This window comes from Balaenoptera acutorostrata, chromosome 12, assembly GCF_949987535.1.
Source record: "Balaenoptera acutorostrata chromosome 12, mBalAcu1.1, whole genome shotgun sequence".
Classification (NCBI taxonomy): domain Eukaryota; kingdom Metazoa; phylum Chordata; class Mammalia; order Artiodactyla; family Balaenopteridae; genus Balaenoptera; species Balaenoptera acutorostrata.
In genome coordinates, this window is record NC_080075.1 from 12,752,080 (window position 1) to 12,771,028 (window position 18,949).

Genomic DNA, 18,949 nt, shown 5'->3' on the forward strand with positions numbered 1-18,949 from the left:
GTTGTCCATTCGATGTATTTTTTTTGTTCTAACCCTGTGTCACCTCTGTCCTCATTTATCTGCACCTTAGAGATGTACTCCATTACTCCTAAGACTGTGGTAGACACCGACAGTCATATCCCGTTTCTGGAAGAATTTTTAGTTGGGCATGTGGCCACGCAGAAGACATTTCCCAGCCTTCTTTGAAGATGAGTGGGGACACATGACCAAGTTGTGGTCCCTCCCATCCTAAGCAGAGATAATGCATCCAACTTCCAGGTGACCTTAAAGGGAGAGGGTGCGCCTCCACAGAACGGTGGAGTCCGTTCCTGTCAAGCGACAGCCTGTGAGCGGGAAAGAGGTGGTCCTAAGGAAATCAGGGCACGCTTATTAGAAGGGGGACTACATGCCAGGCAGGCACAACAGATGTCTTTTACAGCATGAGTACCTGTACCCAGTAAACAGTAATAAATGTGAACTGTCATGCCTCCTCCTCTCCTCGTCTTCGGGTTCATGGTCATTCTGCACCCGGATGCCAGTGTATAACCATCCTTATTTATCTTCCTTTAACACTCCCTTTACACTCTCCCCTTCTAAGAAGCTGAACATTAGACTTAATTTCTGCCGAGGCCCGTATCTCCCCTGCAATTCCCTATGAATCTTTCTCCCAAGTGATTAAGGGCCTGCTTCTTACCTTCCTTCTCTCCTTCCCTCCTGCTCCAGGTATCTAGGAACAGCTATTTACTAAACAAGAGGGTTACTAAGAATCTACAAAGAGCTCCAGAATCACGGTGCAGTTTTCTGTAGTTGCTATACCATCCCCATCACTTCCACATCCTTTTATGTCCTGAAGATGCTACTTAGTCCAATCAGGCTGTTTAAAACCTCCAATTTGTCAGTTTGAAAACTACACGTTATTTGATGCCAGTGGTTCAGCCTACATTGTTAGTACCCGGGGTGGTACTGTGAGACGTCCTGCTAGGAACTGGCAATAGCGAAGCTGTTCTCTTGAGAACTGAGCTGTAATACTGAGACGATGCTCTGAGGGGAGAGAGACGTAAAATCACTATAGACACTGATTCCCGGTCTGGGTCGGGGTGTGGGCATTAGGTGGCAAGGATGAACCGTTTGAAGCCAAAGAACAGGTAATGCACAAAGGGCGGCGGTGCAGGCCCAGTCAAGAAGACTGGTCCATGGACGTGAGATGGAGGGCCTGAGGTCTGAGGCAAGGACGTTCCTAACAAGGAGGGATGAGCTTCAGGCTCTTTTTGTCTCGTGATTTTGAAGATTTGATTTCCCCAAGCCCCATTTTCAGCTTCCAGGACTTCTAAGCAACCCCCCGGGGAATTTTTTGGCTTTAGAGGTAAAGTGAGTCTGTCTAAAGGGAAGGGAAAGCCTAGCTGTGTGGATTCCTGCATTCTGGTTGTGGTGACAATCTATTTCTCATCAAAAGTTAGTCTATTAGCATTATGGTTTTATACCTCAGTTTTAGGAACCTCGTTTTTATAAATCTGACTTAGAGAGATGGATCTGCTTCCCTCACAATGGAAAAATCCACATCAAGGTGAGTTCTCCAGGGTAATGGGTGTTCCCTGTGAGGCCTCTTGGGATAGCCTATTGGTGTTCCCCAGACAAACCCCTAATTCTCTAGGCCAAGCCACCATCACGGTTTTCTGTAATAAATATGATAAATGAATAACCAGGAATGAACAAAAGTTAATTGTTTTTTAGATGATACATAAATATTAAGAAAACTAAAATCTAAAATACGTTGACTAGGTTTTTCTATACATTATATTTACACAACGATTCTCATTTTACCTTTCCACAAGCAGTTGCCCAGGAGGAAGGAAAGGCGACCTGTGAGAGTCTCTGGGGCTCAGACGTCTTCTCAGGCCAGGTGTCCCCTAGCAGAGCAAAGAACTGAAGAGGCAAGGGTCCTTTCCCCACCCCTGTCTGCTGCTCCCTTTTGTTTTTATTTGAAGCATTTCTCAGTAACAAATGCAAAATTAGGTTTGAATATAAAAAGCTAGATGACCACCCCAGTTCAGGATTGTGTATCATTAAGGAGGCCAGGCCCAGAAAGGATGTGAATTACCTCTCATCTCCAAGGATCTGTGACGGAAGTCAAAGATCACACATAAAAGTCCTTTGTGACCTCTGAGCGAAAGGCACAGCCAGCATAAACTCAGCTGCAAAATGAGAGGATTTGACCAGATGGTCTGTCACGTCCCACCTAGCGGGGAAGGCTAGTTTCTACGCTCAGATCTTCCATGCTGGAAGGACTTGCCCTCTCTGCTAAGGTGGATGCAGGAAGGAAAGTGTATCATATTGTGGAATTGACCTCCTGATGTAAAAAATAACTATGTTGGGATTAAGGTAGGTCAATAAAATTCAAATTTTTACCATACTTGTGGGGTAAGTTAATTTTCAAAGTTTGAAATTTAGGTATGCTGTAAAGCTGTGGCAAACTGCAGTCTTAAATAACCAAACTTTCCCATGGGGATGTAAAATCTGAGAGTAAGCCCAGGGAATTACTTTCCAAGCCCAGGCCACCTAGGTAAGTGCATTTCTTGTCTCGTGGAGGCTCTGAAACGTCTCTCTTTTAAAAAAAAAAACATCAAGAAATTATGACTCAAGGACATGAAACCCTAATGTTACCGACAAAGCCTCATTTTTGCGGAATATAAAACACTCTGTCTCTTCCACTTCTAAGAGTTCGCTGAGAGAAGCCACCACTAGGTCATGTTCCTGCAGCATTTCCGGGTAGTGGGACACTGCTCGCTCGATCCTGGCTGAACGCCGTACAGGAGTGATAAGCTTCATGTCTTGCACTTCCGGCATTCCGTTTATTCTGAGAGACAGCAAGAGATGCATTCAAAACCTTCTAACTTCTTTCAAAATTCTACTTGTTAGTCTTTATTTTTTTTCTTATTCCCTAATAAAACACAAGAGACGTGTCTATTGCAGCTCTCGACCTAAGATGGACTTTCCCTCATTGTCAGAATGAACTTGGTGGTGTCCACCTGCTCTCGGATGCTGTCAGCACAGGGATTTAACTGAATGAAGTGTTAAGTGTGGTTTTATTTGAAGTCAGCTACTTGGCAGTTGGTGTTTGTTTATTCCATAAGCTTTCAAAGAGCTGACAGGTTTTGAGGAAATTGGGCCTAACACCAAATGAGGCTGGACTAATAATTCTAAGATTCTTTCTAGCTTTGACAGTAAATTATTCAAAAAACATCTTTTAAGATGGTGGACCAAACCACAGATTGAAACTGGAACAAATTAGGCATCTTCCTGGTAAACTTGAATGCATTCCAATCACAGGCAGCCTGGAGGGTAAGTTGCAGAGACCTTTCCACGCAGTGAATCCTGGTCACACATCACAAAACCACTGATTACGTTAGCCTCACAAAACTCATGGCCAGTCTGCTGAAAATGCTCATCATCAATTCTGGAGACAGTAAGAGGTGGTCTTCACGTCCGCTGCCTGCCTTCATCCACCCATGAGCTGACTACAGTGGGGAAATGACAGGTCTGAGACAGGAGTTTGGACTGGAAGAGGCCCAGCTGTGCTTTCTAGAGAACGAAGATACAGAACTGTGGTCCTAGTGCTTTTGTTTGGAATTTTCCTTTCAAGAGCGTGAACAGAGATTGATGTTATACTAATGTTTTAGAAAATGACATTGATACCCTGACACAGTTCCTTAAATTACTATGGATTCTTAAACTTACACTTGTCTCAAAACCAAACACTTTTGATACTATGCGCAGTCTCTTAACTAGCACATGCCTGACTGCCTCCCTGTTCTTACAGGGCTATTCACAGCTCCTTCCTTCCCACAGCTCCAGAGGTTGCCCTGCTTGGCAGTTTGTGCAGCACCCCTGCTTCTGCCCCCCAGGACTGGCCGGAAAGGTGGGTGCGATCTGCAAGTGCAGCACCAATGAGGGTGAAGAGGCAGGACCAATGCCAGGAGGGAGGGGTGACTCCACTCCAGCAGCCCTCCTGACTCTGGCAGCTCCTTCCTCATTGCAGGGCAGGTCTCCTTGGGGTTGGGGGTGGTGTGAGGGGGAATGGCGTGTGTACAGAGAAAGGACACAGATCTGCCTGGCACTGGTTCCAACCCTCCCCTCACCCTCAGCTCCTTCGCTTAACACCAAAGATGGATTAGACCACCTGGTCCTCGTATGAGGCAGAAGGTATCACTAATCTGATGGTATCCTGGATCTGTGGAGGAGAAATTGAGAATTGGACTTGAATTAGACCTGTGAACACAAGCCTGCTTTAGAGTTTGCTTACCTAGGGATCGGGGCGATCTGTAATTTGATACCAGGATGATTATCCTGTTCTGACTTGGTTATTTGGGGTGTTGCTGAAACCTGTTCCCTCTCTTTTGGAGGAAGACAAGACGTCCCAGACTCCGTCTTCTCGGCCAGCATTTCTATTGATGTTATATTAGTTTCAGCAGCTAAAGAGTCAGAGGTAATTCCTGTGTATACACGGTCGAAAAGAAAAGATTTAGCAACTTAATACTGAAGCTAAAAAATCAATAAAATGAAACAGCAGTATCTACAATGATTTCTCAGTGATCCTTATGGATTCCATATACTAAATAAAGAGTAATTGATTTGGAGTGGGACTTATAACTAGTTTTTCCTGCTAAGCCCTGTAGTAACACCCTGCTACATCAGGCCGTCCTCTTAACCAGCCCTCCAGGCAGCCTTGGGGCCTGTAAGAATGGATCCCTGCTACCCTTTCAACATTCTGAACACATCCCCAATCTCTTATTCACTCTCGAGGGAGCTCCCTTAGTGACTAATCATTGGCCTCTTCTTACCCTTACATCACACCTTGGATCAACTTTCCTGACTCATTAGGGTTAATTCACTTGACCTTCTGATCCCTCCCTATCCAGGTGTGACCATATGACTATCACCTTGGACAGTAGGTGAAAAAATGTCTTGTGTTGACACAATTTGCATGATAGCCCAACCATAACAACCAAAATTAAGGGAAGGAAATCAGGCTGAGACAGACAGATACTGTGGCTGGAGGCTGAGACCCCAAGAGAGGCCAACAGGGTCCAAGAGGTGGGAAAGGCATGGATTCCTGTCTCCTCTTTTTATCCCTCTGAAGAACACTGCCACACATTATAAACAAGTACCTGAATTGTAGCATCATTCTCAGTAAGAGGGCCACTGAGTATAGGTACTCTACAACCTTATTCCCAAAAGTAATGGGTTAGTTGGCTGTAATTCCTCCTGACCTGATTGTTCCCCAAAGGTCAATCTACCCCTTTGTTTCTTTTTGGCTGCATGGCACGTGGGATCTTAGTTGCCCGACCAGGGATTGAACCCAGGCCCTCGGCAGTGAGAGCGCGGAGTCCTACCCACTGGACCACCAGGGAATTCCCTAAACCTACACTTAAAGGAAAAAGATTTGTCACCTTCTAAGATTATAAAAATAATCCATTTTATTTTCTCAAGGTAGCTTTTTTTCCCCACTCATATAACAAATATTATAATTAATGTGCCACTCATTGTATTTGGCACATTTTTCGTAGAAGAGTTGTCTAAAGGTTCTGGCCAATGACAGTAATGGTGGATTAAGTGAAATGATTCCTGAGATGGGTATGATTTAAAGGTATAACATGAATTTGGATGTATACGTGTTGGTGGGCTTGTTATGATGAAACATGTAACTTAAACCAAAGCACCTCTCCCATATGCCTCAGTCTCTTCTGGTAAAGAGTCACTTGCCTTCTCTCACCTTCTCTCCAGGGAAGCAAGACACCCTAGTCTAGGCTGCTCTGGTGGAAACCTTTGTTTGGTGTTGAGCAGTATATTTACTTGTAATAATAGAATAGAAATGAATCCGCTAATGATGAAGGCCAAAAGGGCAGGCCATGGAAACCAAGAAGCAAGAGGCATTTCAGGGGACTTACAATTACAAGTCTTTTTGTACCCCCTTTGTGTTCCTCAATGACTTTTACTTGAGTGGCTGGAGGGAATGAATTTAAATACAAAATAGTAGTACCTTCTGTGGTTCTGTCTGGGTCTTGCAAAATATTAAGGACAACTTCCCGCAACTCTTGTATTGGCTGGAAGGAAGAAAATACATGAACAGTATTAAAAACATTCATGGAAAACAATGATCTAAGGAACTTATGATGTTGTTCAACATCAAACAGACTTTTTATAACAAAAACATTTCCCTTTCTATCTCTTGTCTAACTATAAATAACATTTAAAAGGTTTCAGTTTTAGCTTTATAGGAAAAATAAAGGAACAAAGAAAATGTTGGTTAAATGCTGGCATGCTTGACTTTTTTTTTTTTCTTTTTACACAAAAATGCAGATTTTATATGAAATCACACCAAGAGATACACATTAAACTCAATAAAGTTAACTGTGGGAGGAAGAGAATGATAGTTGGGTGCAGGAATAAAAGAATAAATAAAATGAGAGGCTTCGCATAGAACAGCCATGACGATGTGTCACAAACTGTGAAAGATGATCAGACCTCCGACACTCTGAGAGGTAAATAGGTACCTCTTATTTTTGCATGGGGGCTCACATTCTCAGAGGGCTAAGACTAGTACGTATGTGGACAATGTGAAATCTCTTCACGTCCATTCTGGGCATGGAAGTCTGCATATGGCAAAAGCCAGACAAGTCCATTTTGTGGATGCATACCATACTGTACTCCAGAAGTTAAATCTAGTCTGTGTTTGGGGTGCTGACCCTTAGCAGGCTGGACAAGTCCATTCTATAGATGACATATTTAGAGTCTCTGAGGGCAAACTAACCCATTCTTCCTTGATGGCGAGTTCAGAAACGAAAAAGTCTGTCAAATCTGTTCATTGGAAAGGTAGCTCACACACTCAGAAGGCTGTACGAGAACAAACTGTGCGGAGTGGGCTCAGACACTCCTTGCTTTGGATAAGTGCATTGATGTACTGTGGAAGTCCTTTCTGTGGATCAAGGGTTCAGCAACTCTGAGTGACAGCAAATAATCATTCTGTTGGATTGGGATTTACTCCTTCTGAAGACTGAAGCATCCTCTTCTGTAGAAGGCACCTCAGACGGTCTACTGGTGGGCAATTCGAGAAACTGGCTTCAGGAGGGCTTTATCAGGAGTCTTCCCGCGCGGCGCCCTTCCCAGTCTCTCCTCTTGGCGGTAGCGGTCTCTTTGTCTCTTTCTCCTTAATTGCCAGGTAAGCAGCGTGCATCCTGCGGAGCGACCGCTCCTCGCCCCACTGACGTGTGCCACGCCGGGCGAGAGCGAGGTGTGCGAGTGGGGGGAGTACCGGCTTCTGACGTGCTGGCTTGGGCTTCTCCGGGGCGGGTGGGTCCCGTGCTCCGAGGTGACAGACACTTTTTGGTTGGTGCGAGGCTGGCGCGCTATATGCGAGTGTGAGGAATGCCGGGAGGGGCTGGCGGCGTGGGGGGTGGCAGTGACCGCGACAGCAGAGACCTGGTGGGGTGGGGGGTTTTCTCACGTGGCCGCCGCCATCTTGTTTTTGGCATGCTTGACTTGAATGAAGAGAGGTATTTATGGAAAGTTGTCTATAATAAAATTTCTCTAAATCAATTTTCTTATTGACTTATATAATCCCATTGAAGATGTGTTCCCACATAAAGATTCTGATCCAAAGATGTAAAGCGAGCCGTACAGAAAATTTGGCATATGTTTTTAGTGTTGTCTTAACTGAATTTTTGTTTTTATTATAAAAGTCATATATCTTATCACAGAAAACTGAACAATAGGTCAAATTTGAAAAGGAAAACCACCCATAATCCTATCATCTAAATATAACCTTTAGTTAGCATTTTGGGCAATTTTCCCCCAGCCTTTCCTTTCTTTCTTCTTTTACTTGGTAAAATAACATAAAAAACAATCAAAAAAACTATTATAGAAAAGTAATTTTCTGATAAAATTATCTGAGATAGCCATCCTTTTTAAAGCATGTTAACCAGGCCATGAAGCAGAACATCATAAATGAACTGTTCGTTCTCATAGGAACATAATATTTGGAGCCTGGTTTTCCTGACCTGGGACTCTGTATCAAGTAAATAACAGATATAAACTGACAACAGAGCATAAAAGCAAAGCTACCTATACATTTTTACAAAATCTAAAATGCTGTAAGCTTAAGAAATGGGAATAAATGTACAGAATATATTGCAAAAGGTCTTAATTATATAAAACACTCATCAAGTGTATTTTATATTTTCACAGGCTTCTAAAGACGATGCATTGAGTACACATTTTTTTTTTACACATTTATTTCTAATCACTCTTGAAACTCTACTGAAATTATAATAAAGGGATTAAAAAGGAGGCAATAACCATAGGGAACAGAAGAAACAGCAACAAGATTTTGGAAGCTCGAATGCGGAAGGAAGAGGTAAGCAGTTTGACCAACTTGAAAGAGCCAAATTCTAAGCTGGCAGTGTGGCTAAGAAAGAACCTGATTCAACCCCAGAGCCTCTGAAAGGCTGAGGAATGGATGGAGGGGTCAAAATCAGGAGGGCTCTTGAGCATCTGTCAAAAAGCAGTCAGACCTGGGAATTCCCCGGCGGTCCAGTGGTTAGGACTCGGCGCTTTCACTGCCAGGGCCCTGGTTCAATCCCTGGCTGGGGAACTAAGATCCCGCAAGCTGCGTGGCTCGGGAAGTAAGCAAGTAAATAAATAAAAACGGTCAGACCTCCAAATCCACCCTGCATCCCTAAACTCCATGCAGCCTGGTGACTGTGCCCCTCCCACCTTCATCCAAACAGGAAACTGGGCGTGTATCCTCCAAGTCTCTGGGGGATATCATGCAAGATTGACGGTGGGAGTGCCTACTGAAAACAGGGATAAGTGAAAGTTTCCACGCTGAAGGTTGAGACACCCAGCTCTCTCCTCCCCCATAACACCTGGTAGCCTGGTTTCTAGTTCCTGGGAAGAAGACTGGATGAGGCTTCTTCAGAGAATATAACCAGTCTTAGAAGGAAGACCTGAAGACACTGATATTGAGGGTTCTTCAGTCAACTGACTCAGCCAAATCACCCTATGGTAAAGCCTCATCTGTGCCCAGAGTTTTTAACAAGCTTTTTAAAATCCACCTCTTATATTGAAACAGCCCAGTTTCACTGGCATCTGAGTAAAGCATTTAATGAACAGTAGAGAACAACGCCCTACCCACCAAAAAAAAAAAAATGGTGAGAGAAGAAAAGTACTGGAGAAGGATCAGGCAATGCAGGAAGAAATGGGAATCTGAGGGTTCTGGTGAAAGGAGATCCCAGAATGACAGCCAAAAAAGACAGGGGTAAAGAACAACCTGTCGAGCCTGGAACAGATCAAGAAGGGTCTGGAAGAAAAGTCTCTGAGAAAAAGAAATCAATAGAATAATGTTTTGAAAGTATGCAGAAATTTAGATAATTATAGAAGTGTTTGAGAATTATATAATAAATACTCAGAAAACTAAGCAAAGGGAAAACAAGAAAATAATTTCAGGAAAATTAGAAAACCGTACTTGAAAGGCAAAGTAATCATAGTGTATACCACATGGCTCAATGCATATTTCTCACACAGTCATAACAATGTAAATACTGAATAGTGACCAGAATTTCCATATGATTCTAATGGAAATATGGAGGACAGTAAAAGTCTGCAGGGGTGATAGGGGTGTCTACGTGTGTGTGTTGGGGATCTGTGTGGGTGTGTGTGAGAAAGAAGGTTAGATCCTCATGCTGTATAGTTGGATGTCTACAAATCATGTCTAAAGAGAAAAAAATCGAGAAATAGTAATATAAGCATGTTATCTGAAACTATCAAGGTAACAAAATACTCAGTTTGCTCTGGGAAGTGGGAAATGGGAGGGGAGGGAAACAGAGGCCTTATGGAACAGACCTTATCAAATTATTCATTTAAACTATGTCCATGTACAAGTCTGATTTTGAACAATCATGGAAAAGGTATGGTAGAATATATGATGACATGGAAAGTGGTATTACAGGGAAAAGAGTTATGAAACTATTTAATGCAGTCTTTGTTAAAAAAAATTATATATAGGGCTTCCCTGGTGGTGCAGTGGTTAAGAATCCGCCTGTCAATGCAGGGGACACGGGTTCGATCCCTGGCCCGGGAAGATCCCACATGCCACGGAGCAACTAAGCCCGTGCACCACAACTGCTGAGCCTGGGCTCTAGAGCCTGCGAGCCACAACTACTGAAGCCCGTGTGCCTAGAGCCCATGCTCCGCAACAAGAGAAGCCACCGCAATGAGAAGCCCATGCACCGCAACGAAGAGTAGTCCCTGCTCGCCGCAACTAGGGAAAAGCCCGCGTACAGCAACAAAGACCCAACACAGCCAAAAATAAAAACAAATACATTTATTAAAAAAAAAATTATATATAGACAGTGGTTTTACTAGGTTTTAGGATTAGAAGTTACTTCATAAAATAGCCCTGAATTATTGATTTATGGACATTGATGTGTTGGGTTTAATATATTTTTAGGTTCTTTATGGTGAGGTATGACTTTCTTAGTATTGGCTATTGACGTTACATTATTATTTTCTATGCTATTACTTTTCACAAGTGCTTATTTCTTTCTTTTTTTTTAAAAATTAATTAATTTATTTTTGGCTGTGTTGGATCTTTGTTTCTGTGCGAGGGCTTTCTCTAGTTGTGGCAAGCGGGGGCCACTCTTCATCATGGTGCGCGGGCCTCTCACTATCATGGCCTCTCTTGTTGCGGAGCACAGGCTCCAGACGTGCAGGCTCAGTAGTTGTGGCTCACGGGCCTAGTTGCTCCACGGCATGTGGGATCTTCCCAGACCAGGGCTCGAACCCATGTCCCCTGCATTAGCAGGCAGATTCTCAACCACTGCGCCACCAGGGAAGCCCCACAAGTGCTTATTTCTACAATGAGTGTAAAGTGAGACATATTCACTTGACAAGAAAGTGATCCTATTGGTTTACATTAACACTATATTCTACAAAATAAATATTTTAAGTAAAATGTTCATAAAGGACATATTGTACTTCATATTTTGCGTATAACTTTATGAAGTGAATTAGAAGCTTTAACATTACATTACATAACCGCCATTTTGCAAACAACAGAGAACTCATATGAAAGAGAAGTTTTAAGAAGTCACTCACTCAAGACAGATACTTACTCTGGCCCCATTTCTAATGGCGTCTTCATATAGCCCAATAACATCAAAGGTGCCTTTACTTGCCAACAACTTTGCTTTGCAGATCCAGAATTTAGCAAATTTTTCAGCCTCAGGAATACTGGACAAAATGGCAAATATTTCATTTGAATGTACACCCTGGAAAAAAGAAAAATACCCAGAGGTAATTATTACTGTCTTGCTGTTATTCTCTCCTAATACTTATCATAGAAGGTATGCAGAAATCAGTCTGATCAATATTTTTTTTTTTTTTTTTTTTTTTTTTAATTGTATAGCTACTTTATTTATTTATTTATTTTTATTATTTTTGGCTGTGTTGGGTCTTCGGTTCGTGCGAGGGCTTTCTCTAGTTGCGGCAAGTGGGGGCCACTCTTCATCGCGGTGCGGGGACCGCTCTTCATCGCGGTGCGCGGGCCTTTCACTATCGCGGCCCCTCCCGTTGCGGGGCACAGGCTCCAGACGCGCAGGCTCAGTAGTTGTGGCTCACGGGCCCAGCTGCTCCGTGGCATGTGGGATCTTCCCAGACCAGGGCTCGAACCCGTGTCCCCTGCATTAGCAGGCAGATTCTCAACCACTGCGCCACCAGGGAAGCCCAATATTTTTTTGAATTTAAAAAAAAATTCAATTTTATTGAAGTAGTTTATATAATAAAATGCACCCGTTTAAATAGTATGTTTTGATGAATTTTGACACTGATCATTAAATTTTAAGTTAAGAGACCAAATAGAAAAATATTTATCATAGTTGAAAGTAAGAAATATGTTCCACATTTTTATGCAAAACCAAAACCAAACCAAACCAAACCGTGGAGTAATCAGCCATTCATGTATTTCTTACATATTCATAATAATGTGAACACTGAATGGTGAACAGTATTTCCGCTTGACCCTAACAGAAGAATGAAGGATGGCAAAGGTATGCAAGGGTCATGGGTGTATATGTGTGTGTGTTGGGGATCCACACAGGTGTATATAAAGAGGGTTAAATCCCACAAAAAGGAACTTTAAAATGGCTTCACTGGTTTGGTCCCCTTCTGCCTTGTACCAAGAGCAGCGCAGTGACGTGGGCCAGGAGGAATATGAAGAGCTACCATGCCCAGAAACCCGGGCACTGGCACACTCAGCCAAGCAGCACCTCCTACTTCTCCTGAGATGGGAAAGACACAAGGGTAAGTTCACAGTCAAGAATCACTAATGTCTGAGAAAACCAACACGACATGAAAGAGGCATAAAACTTAACAACCAGAAGAATGAACACTGGAGCAAACAGTTGAGGGAGCAAAGAGAAATACAGTTTAAGAGTACTGTAGTCAGGACAGAAATAAAGACGCAGAAGTAGAGAATGGACTTGAGGACACGGGGAGGGGGAGGGTAAGTTAGGACGAAGTGAGAGAGTGGCATGGACTTATATATACTACCAAGTGTAAAATAGATAGCTAGTGGGAAGCAGCCGCATAGCACAGGGAGATCAGCTCGGTGCTTTGTGACCACCTAGAGGGGTGGGATAGGGAGGAGGAGAGGGAGATGCAAGAGGAAGGAGATATGGGGATATATGCATATGTATAGCTGATTCACTTTGTTATAAGGCAGAAACTAACACACCATTGTAAAGCAATTATACTCCAATAAAGATGTTAAAAAAAAAAACCTGTAGTCAATATCTTCAGAGTGATAAGAGAATATTGCCATCATAAAATCACAAAACTAGAATGAATGTTATGAAAAAGAACCAATAGAAAGGCAGAACGGTGGCATGGACACTGCTGAAGTATAAATCAGTGAGCTGAAAATTTGGCTGTGGAATTCTTCCAGAACCCAGTGCAACAGAACAAAGAAATGAAGAGTATAAAAGAAAAGTTAAGAGTTCTGGAGGATACATCTGTTACTCAAGAATTCCAATATCCATGTAACAGAATTTCTAGAAGAAAAAGTAGAGAAAGAACAAAGCAGAACATACACTCAAAGCAGTTGTAGAAGAAAATTCCCAGGGACTGAACAAAGAAACAAGTGTTCAGACTGCAAGGTCCTCAGAGAGCTAAGCAAGATGGATGAAAAAAGACCCATACTTAGAAAACCAAGGAGGGAATTCCCTGGTGGTCCAGTGGTTAGGACTCCATGCTTCCACTGCAGGGGGCATGGGTTCGATCCCTGGTCGGGGAACTAAGGGCCTGCAAGCTGCATGGTACGGCCAATTAAAAAAAAAAGGATAAAAGGAAAATCTTAAATCCTTCCAGAAAGGGGAAAAAAAGGATTACCTATACGGGAATGAGAATTAGATTGACATGAGACTTTAATAAATCAATTCCAGATGTAAGCAAGAAAATGAAAGAGTAACTTCAAATTTTCCAGAGAAGACCATGTGAATTTAGAGATTTCCCCCAGCCAAACTATGAATCCAGCAGGAGGGTGAAATAATGACATTCTTACAAGCATAACAACTCAGAAAGTTTACCATTCAAAAACATAAAGTTACTAGTGAACAAACTTTAGAATTCAAGTGGAAGACTTGAAACAAAAGTAACCACGAGAAGAATATATAACTTGCATACCATGTTTGAACTCACACTTACCACTTTCTTTTGTGATTTCAATTTATATGCTTTCTTTATGAAATAAAGGAAACTGGATAAAGAGATGAGGGAAAATAAACCAAAAAATAATTCATGTAAATTGAATTACAAAATAAAACGGCAGAGATAAAGTTAAACATATACGCAATTATTACAATAGATGTATATGGGCTAAATGCACTTTTTAAAAGCAGGGAGTTGGTTAGAGAAATTAAACTGTATGTATTCATGAGACATACTTTTAAAAATAAAGGGATAGAAAAAAATTTACTAGACAAATTGTAAGAACAACAAAGCAGGTGTGGCAAGATTAATATCAGACGGAAGAAAAATCAAAGCAAGTCATGAATCTTTAGTACCTAACGACATAACTTTGAAAATAAGAAAGTAAACGTTGACAGAAATACAAAATGAAATTATCAATCACAAATCACAGTGCCAGTGAGGGACTCTGGCATATTTCTTTCAGAGAGCAATGGATACCCATGTAGAATTTTCTGTTCAACAGAGAATACGTATCCTTTTCAAACACTTTTGGAACATTCACCAAGACTGATCAGACATTAAGACCAGAAAGAAAATTTCAGCGTTCACCAACCACAGTGCAGTATAATTAAAAATTGACAGCCAGAAAAAACAAAAAAAGAACCCCCAAAAACCCAACACCAACAAAACCAACTACATATCTGTGAGTTAAAAGATACTCTTCTAAGATAACTTTTGGATTAAAGAAGAACTCAAAATGGAAATCTCAAACTAGAAACGAAAACAAGAACATGTCAGTTATTAGGCTATGATCTCTTAGCTCTAAACCCCTTTTATCCTCTGCTTTGTTGTGCAGAATTCTGTAAATGTGCTGGAATTCTGTAAATCACTTTCTGTTTTGACAGCAGTTCTCTGATGGGCTCGGCCAGTATGGGGCACTAGAGGGAGGTTGCAGGGCTGGAGAAGGGAGGGGACTGCCTCTTTCCCATTTGCTTTCATCACCCCAGCAATGGTCCTTCACTCTGGCAGCAGCAGTTGGTTCTAGCCTCTACCTTTTTTCCCTGGCATTCACAGACTCTGCCTCACTGTGCTCCTTCAGAGGCAAAAGCACCAACCGGGTAGCTAGCATCGTTTTCTCAAGGTCTGAATCCCAGCCCTGCAGGGCCCCTCCTCCAGCTCCGGGGGCACCAGCATTGCTAGTAGTATGCCCTCCTTAGAGTTGGGGTCCCACTTCCACCAGGGTTTGTCTCTCCTCGCTGCTAGGTTCTGATATCCCCAACCTCTCTTTGTTCCCCTAGACCCAGTGGGCGCTAGCTGCTTCCTAAAGTTATTGCCACTGTTACCTGAGATTCATTTTTGCTGTCAGTCCTGTGTGTCGCACCCATATCCCTTTTGATGATTCCTTTATCATTTTTGTGCACACAGGCTCACAAAGTACTTTCAAGTCCAACAGCCAGCATCTGTACCTCTTTGTATGTGTCCACAGAGTCAGAAATGCCTGGGCATTTTTGACCCCCCAGGGGCAGCCATTAATCAATGATCATGGAATTACTAATGCTGCAGTCCCCTTGCCCCCACAACTCTGAGAGGTGTGACTTGCACTGTCTCCAGAGCTCCCATGCGGGAGTGTGCCACAGTTATCCTCCATGAACTTTGCTTGATAACACAACCCTGCTTGCCCTCTTTCCCCTCCTGGTCCCACATCCCCAACTCCCCTCCCAGTTGTCCCTTGGAGCCTCTTCCTAATAAATTACTTTCACACAAATTCCCCTCTTAGGGTCTGCTTCAAGGAAACTCACATAAGACACTGTGAAAACAACCTTCATATTACATTCTTTCTATTGAGATACCTTGTGTTTCTGTTTTTCTGACTTGACTCTAACTGATACATAACATTACCTAGTCAAACATGAAGGATATGACCAAAGCCAAATTCAGAGGCAAACTGATAGCACTAAAAATATTTTTAATAAAATAAGACTGACATAAATGCTCTAAGCTTTCAACTAAAAAAGCTAGAAAAAGAAAAATAAACATAAAAATAGATGCAGACACTGATGCAAGAGAAAAAAATAAAACCCAAAAGATGGCCTTTTGAAAAGATGAATAGAGAAATCTTTAGCAAGTCTGATTTAAATAAAAGGCACAGAATTACTAAAATTGGCTCAAGAAATACAAAACCTAAATAGACCAATGACCATGGAAAAAACTGAAAAAATAGAAAATTATCCCCCAAAGTCCAGATGATTTTATAGGTAAGTTCTTACCAAACCTTCAAAGAACAAAATAATTCTAATGAATCTCAATTGCAAATAAAATATTTTCAGGGTACAGGAAAAAAGGAAAATACCCAACTCATTTGACAAAGCCAGCATAATATTGATACTAGGAAAACACAAGAAAAGACAACCAAAGAACACACATAAAAATCTGAAATAACTGCAACTCACAAAACCATATACTTCATTTCTCTACATACCTATACTGTTAAGTAAATGCATAAAAATTGTCTGGAAGGATAATGGGCAATAGTGGTCACCTCCAGGGAGAAGCCTGGGATGTGTACCTTGTGTGTGTGCATGTGCGCCTGCGCAAGTGCTGGGAGTAATTTACCTGTATTATTTGAAATGCTTTTAATAATAAAAATGTATTCAGGTATTTTTTTAATGCAATGAAAACAAGAGAAAGAACAAACAAAGAACTGAAGTTTAATTCCACAAAAGAGAAGTAGTTAATGTTTAACTGAATCTAATGAAAAAACTGCCCAGAGTAGACCTAATTTGAAGGTTTCCCTTTTTTGCTGATGTACAATACTACCAGTCAAACGACAGAACTGAGTTTGCTTCAGGCGAGGACCTTAGTATAGAAGCCTATCCAGTTATTTTTTATTAGTATATTTTTCCTTCAAGGAATATCCTAAGGATCATACCCGTTGCTTACCATTTACTTTATCCTTATCTGCAAAATCCAAGATACAATTTAGATGCCATTCATAGCTACCTAGAGTCTTTAGGATAATCTAATTCTACATGAGGCCTTGCCTTTTGACTTTAGCTTCGTATCTAAATGTCAAATGTTTACTCTTTGGACCTCAATACATGAAGAAGGCAGAGTTCCTTTTGGATCCCTCTGGAGCCAGACTACTTGGGTTAATTTCCCAACTTCTCTGTGCCTCAGCTTCATTTGTAAAGTGAATATAGTAATAGTCATTATGTAATTGTATGAAATAATATAAGTAAAGTGCTTAGAACAGTACCTGGCATACAAGAGTCATTATTTAAGTACATGTTTATTATTATTACTATCCTTCCTCTCTATTAAAAGGAGGAGCTAAATTTCTGCTTAGACAGAGGTTATCTCCCCTACACTATATTTAACAAAAATGTTAAAAAAACTCTAAGATTCAGCAAAGCTTTGGGAGCTTACTGTTCACACTCACCCGTTCAATGAGCTGCAGACATTCTGTCAGAGTGTTGTTAATTTTACTGGATAGTTCAAGTTGTGCTTTCTTTTCTTCCTCTTCTTTTTCCATACTCTTCCAGAATGAAATATTCATTTCTTCTATTATTTTTCTTTTTGTTTTAAGTTCCATAGGAGGCCGTTTATAGATCCTCCCCTTAGATTTCTGCCATTCTTCCAATTGTTTCCTGTTATACAATTAAAGAGGGGGATGGTTTTAGGGGTTTTTTCTGGTACATGGTTAAGCTTCTAAAGTATGACATGCATAGATTATCACCGAACACCTTCAACTGGAAAGTCAGGAGAATGTTTTAAAAATAATTTACTAATTGGTATTGGAAGCAGTGGTTGCCCCCACCCTTCAGAAGGCAGACGCCAGATGGATTGGTCGGATTACAACAGGTGGTTAGCATCTCCATGTTCAAACTCCTTAATTTCCTGATTATTCTTCAATATTTTTCTCTGAAAATTTGTATTTTACCTGTATGCTACTCCTGACAATTGCTGTCCTAAGACATCCCTCCATCTCTGAGATCACTAACTCAGTACTCCATTTCTTTTTTTTTTTAAAATTAATTTATTTATTTTTGACTGTTGGGTCTTCGTTTCTGTGTGAGGGCTTTCTCTAGTTGTGGCAAGCGGGGGCCACTCTTCATCGAGGTGCGCGGGCCTCTCACTATCGCGGCCTCCCTTGTTGCAGAGCACAGGCTCCGGACGCGCAGGCTCAGTAGTTGTGGCTCACGGGCCCAGTTGCTCCGTGGCATGTGGGATCTTCCCGGACCAGGGCTTGAACCCGTGTCCCCTGCATTGGCAGGCAGATTCTCAACCACTGCGCCACCAGGGAAGCCCTCCATTTCTCTTATCATAAGCTTTGTATCTGCCACTCAACCAGACTCACCAAACCTGTATCCTGCCCTCAGTAGGGTCTTGGCCACTCAAAGCGACCCACTTTGCCCAGTTCCTTAGCTCTCTCCTGACCACACATGACCCCCTCTTCCCCTAACGAGATCAGTAATTTCAGGGCTCTTTTCTTAAGCAGCTGGTCTCTGACGGTGCCAAGTCCTAACCCTCGCTCTCCCCACACTGTTCACTCTCCACTCCTGCTCTGAGGCAGTCCATAGACTACTGCTGAAGGAGGCACCAAGACATGTAGGCCCAAGCATCTGAATGTAGGCTCTTCAGTTTCTTTCAATTACAACTACATGTTTATGACTCACAAACGTACATTTCAGCCCAGGTCACTCTCTAGGGTCCCAAACTTTGTAAACTCCAGTGCCTAACTGATATCTTTTATTTGATGTCTGGCAGGCATTTAAAATTTAATATTGTTCAAAACAAAGCTCTTGATTTTCATCTCCAAATCTTTTCCCAAACAGCCTTCCCTACATTGGTAAACAGTGCCCCAATCTACCCAGTGGCTAGGGCCTAAAACGAGGAGTTGTCTTGAGTAGTCCTTTCTTTTCCCCACGTCCAACACATCATCATATAATCAGTATTGATTCTATCTCCACTACCACCATTCTTGTCCAGATCACTGTCACCTTCTGCTTGAAATGCTGCAGCAGCCTCCTAACTCATCTCCTTCCTTCCACCCTAACCCTTTTCAAATTCATCCTGTGCACAGCAGCTAGTGATCTTTACAATGTAAACCAGAGTCACGGCCAGGAACTTTCCATGGCTCTTGGAAAAAAATTCAAAATGTTCTCTGTGGCTGGAGGTGCAGTGCAGGTTGGTTCCTGCCTAGTTCTCCAACCTCATGTCACACCACTCT

At 42.0% G+C, this 18,949-nt stretch overlaps 1 protein-coding gene across 1 annotated transcript in view; it reads right to left on the minus strand.

Annotated features, from left to right (window-relative positions):
- Positions 1-329: 329 nt before the first annotated feature.
- CKAP2L (cytoskeleton associated protein 2 like) overlaps positions 330-18,949 on the minus strand; it is a 32,511-nt gene continuing 13,891 nt past the window's right edge. Inside the window, exons 5-9 of the mRNA XM_007197392.2 lie at positions 17,159-17,366; positions 11,148-11,303; positions 6,017-6,080; positions 4,280-4,469; positions 330-2,833 (exon numbers count right to left, since the gene is read on the minus strand). Coding sequence (XP_007197454.2) covers positions 2,608-2,833; positions 4,280-4,469; positions 6,017-6,080; positions 11,148-11,303; positions 17,159-17,366 — 844 coding nt within the window. The 3' untranslated portion in view covers positions 330-2,607. The remainder of the gene's footprint in view (positions 2,834-4,279; positions 4,470-6,016; positions 6,081-11,147; positions 11,304-17,158; positions 17,367-18,949) is intronic.